The sequence below is a fragment of the Arachis hypogaea genome, chromosome 13 (assembly GCF_003086295.3).
Source record: "Arachis hypogaea cultivar Tifrunner chromosome 13, arahy.Tifrunner.gnm2.J5K5, whole genome shotgun sequence".
Lineage (NCBI taxonomy): Eukaryota > Viridiplantae > Streptophyta > Magnoliopsida > Fabales > Fabaceae > Arachis > Arachis hypogaea.
Genome location: NC_092048.1, coordinates 110,945,819 through 110,949,069, shown reverse-complemented (window position 1 = coordinate 110,949,069; position 3,251 = coordinate 110,945,819). Strand labels below are relative to the sequence as shown.

Sequence of the window (3,251 nt, the reverse complement as noted above, 5' to 3'; positions counted from 1 at the left end):
ATCGTATACACATCAGATGGCTACCCTTTGTTGCTAGGCTTGAGGAGATGGGTGGCTACAGTTGGGGATCGGCGGCACTAGGTTGGTTGTACCGGTGCATGTGCCGAGTCGCCAACAGACATGTCGTGAAGTTAGCTGGGCCGTTACAGTTACTGCAGTCTTGGATCTTCTGGAGGTTTCCTTCTTTTAGGCCTACTGGGTTTGATGCGTTTAGCTGGCCCCTTGCCTCGAGGTACCGTTATTGTTTTGTATTATGTATCCTTATTGTATTTATTTTCAATTGTGCAAGCAATTTCGTGCCTTGTAGAATGAGTCATGAACGCGTTAAAATGTATAATTTCTTGCGCAGATGGTCTGGTTACAATCCTGGGATTAGCAACAAGGGACCTCGTGTACAGATTAGCAACAAGGCTGGATCATGCTATGGAGGATGTCGAAGACGCAGGTAGGGGTGGCGGGAGACGACGTGGGCGTGGAGGCAGGAGGAGGGGGGCTGCTGCTAGAGAGGGTGCCCATCAGCCTGGGGGGGATGCAGCTGGAGGAGGTGATGGGGCGGGGGTTGATAGGCCCTGTCAGGGGGGGCATGATGGTGAGTGGTATGGATCTGGTATGGGAGATCCCACGAGTCACACTGACGCTGGGCTTGGGGGTGGACCTCTTGGAGATTATTTCGTCAGTGTTCCCGGTGATGACCAGACACTTCAGGAGAGTACTCCATGGGTGAGTCCGGGCTCCATGTTTCCAGACTTCCTTGCTAGTGATGGGATTGTCGCCGAGTTCGGTGGACCGCATTTCCTTGAGGATATCCAGACCATCATGCAGGAGGATGATGCTGCACGAGGACGGGTTCACACGACAGGGACACAGGCACCGTTAGATGTAGATTTGAACGAGCCTGCCACGGTACCTCCTGTGCAGACTTTTGCCCTGGGTGGGACGCCAACATCGGCCCAGACTCTGGGGTCACATTCAGTTGCCGGCCCGTCATCATCCAGACCCGTGCATGTCCCCCCCAGAACGCCGACACAGCCAGCTCCGGATGACGAGGATGACTCCATTGAGGATGAGGAGCCATTTATACGGAGAGGTCAGAGGACACGGGTTCCACGCCGTTGTTTCACGGGGTCACACCTCTTTAGATGATTTGGGGATCGTGGTGTATGTCGTCTTGTTATGTTTATGTTATGTATCTTTTTTGTTGGTTATCAGTGTTATGTATGGTTTCACTAAGGTAGTTGTTCATGCAGTAGTTACTTTGATGTTATGTTATGTATTATCAGTCATCCCATCATTTCCATGATTTTACTCATTTAACTTAACTACATAATTAGAAAGACATTCAACAAGCATATCTTGTACGAATGACAACTTTCATGACTTATAAAATACAACTGAGTTCCACCTAGAACATTGATTGCTAACTGAAATAAAATACAGCTGCTGATACGAAAAAAAAAACAGACACGCCAATGTTCCTATTCATTCCCAGCTGTCCCAGTGGGTCGTCCGGCTTGCAAAAAACTCTGACGAGTGTGTCCTGGCTGCCTGCAGAGGCCACATCTCTTTGGCCGGTTCGGATCTGCATCATCCATGTTGGTGCGAATGCGGGTGGACCTCGGACGACCCTCCTTCGCACGCCTCATGTTCGGATCCGGTATAACGGTAGGCCCGCCATAAGGTGACCAGAATCCCTCCGGAATGGGAGGTGTAAATCCCATCTGATAGACACTGAAAACGGAACTAAGGCGATAGACCTGGTGGACATAAGGCATCCAAGTAAGACGTGAATAAGCACAGCATGCCAATGCATGAGGACACGGGAAATGAAGTGCTTGGAAGTATCCACAATCACAAGTCTGAGACCCTAGTGAGACCCTGTAGGTACCAAGTGAGAATGAACCTGTCGGAGTCATCTCTGCCACCGTGTACTCCGAGTTATCCCTGTCATAAACAGTCACCGTGAAGCACCTGGCTGTCTTCAGGTTGGCCTCGATACACTTTACTAGGTATTGACTGAATTGTTGTCCGGTACCCATCTGAGCCTCGGCTTCCCTCCCCTTACGGACAAATAGCTCCGCCAGCCTTCCGTATGTGGCCTTAACCAGCGAGCACACAGGGAGGTTCCTTACCCCCTTCAGGATTGAATTCACACACTCAGAAATATTGGTGGTCATGTGCCCGAATCTCCGACCCTCATCACAGTATTGTGTCCACAACGAATACTCAATTCGGTTTGCCCAGTCACACATTGCCGGATTCTCAGAGCGCAGAATGTCAAACCAGTAGTCGAACTCCACTTCGGTCTTCGCATATGCGGCGTTCACAAGAAGCCTCCGGGCATCTTTTCCCTTGAAGGTGAGGGCGAAATTAGCTGCAACGTGTCGAATGCAGAACGCCCTGTATGCAGCCGGAGGTAGCCATCCCCCATCGGGAGCCTCAAGCACTGCCTTGATGCCGTTATGCCTATCTGAAATGACTAACAGACCCGGCTGAGGTGTCACGTGCTGACGAAGGTGGGAGAGAAAGAAAGACCATGACTCAGCATTCTCACCCTCAACTAGTGCAAATGCCACAGGGAGTATGTTGGAGTTCCCGTCATGTGCAATCGCGACAAGCAACATTCTCCCATACTTGCCATATAGATGGGTGCCGTCAATACTCACCAAGGGCTTGTAATGACGAAAGGCCTCGATACAAGGGGGGAAAGTCCAGAACAGCCTATGAAAATAAGCATGAGACTCGTCCAGCTGTCCCCCAACTCGAACAGGACAAGTCCTGAGGACTGCTACAGTGCCAGGCATCGTCAACTGAACTCCTAACACCCACCGAGGGAACTCGTTGTACGACTCATCCCAGTCCCATAGATGACTGCAACGGCCTTCTGCTTCGCCTTCCATACCCTCCTGTACGTAGGCCTGAACCCAAAGTGTGTGGCCGTGGCATTTAGAAGCACCTTGATGTTGATGGATGCATCAGCCCTAACCATTGGCATAATGAATGTCGCTATCACATGGTAGTCCAGACTCCTATGGTCGCTGGAGATGGAGGTGGCGAGACAGGTATGCGGTCTGTTGTACCGCTTCACTTCCCAAATGCCCTTGCGCTGACGGAGACTCAACCGAATCAACCATGTGCACCCATTCCCAAACTCAGAACACTTTCCAACATACCTGCGGTAGTCAGACTCAACGACCTTGTACTGGACCCCTCGGCGGATGCTGTAAGTCTTCACACTCAACAGCGCCTCATCC

At 51.0% G+C, this 3,251-nt stretch overlaps 1 protein-coding gene across 1 annotated transcript; it reads right to left on the bottom strand.

Annotated features, from left to right (window-relative positions):
• Nucleotides 1–1,475: 1,475 nt before the first annotated feature.
• LOC112735225 (uncharacterized) lies at nt 1,476–2,801 on the bottom strand. The gene has a single exon (XM_025784788.1). It carries the CDS (start codon nt 2,799–2,801, stop codon nt 1,476–1,478), a length of 1,326 nt encoding a protein of 441 aa, XP_025640573.1.
• Between the last annotated feature and the right edge of the window lie 450 nt (nt 2,802–3,251).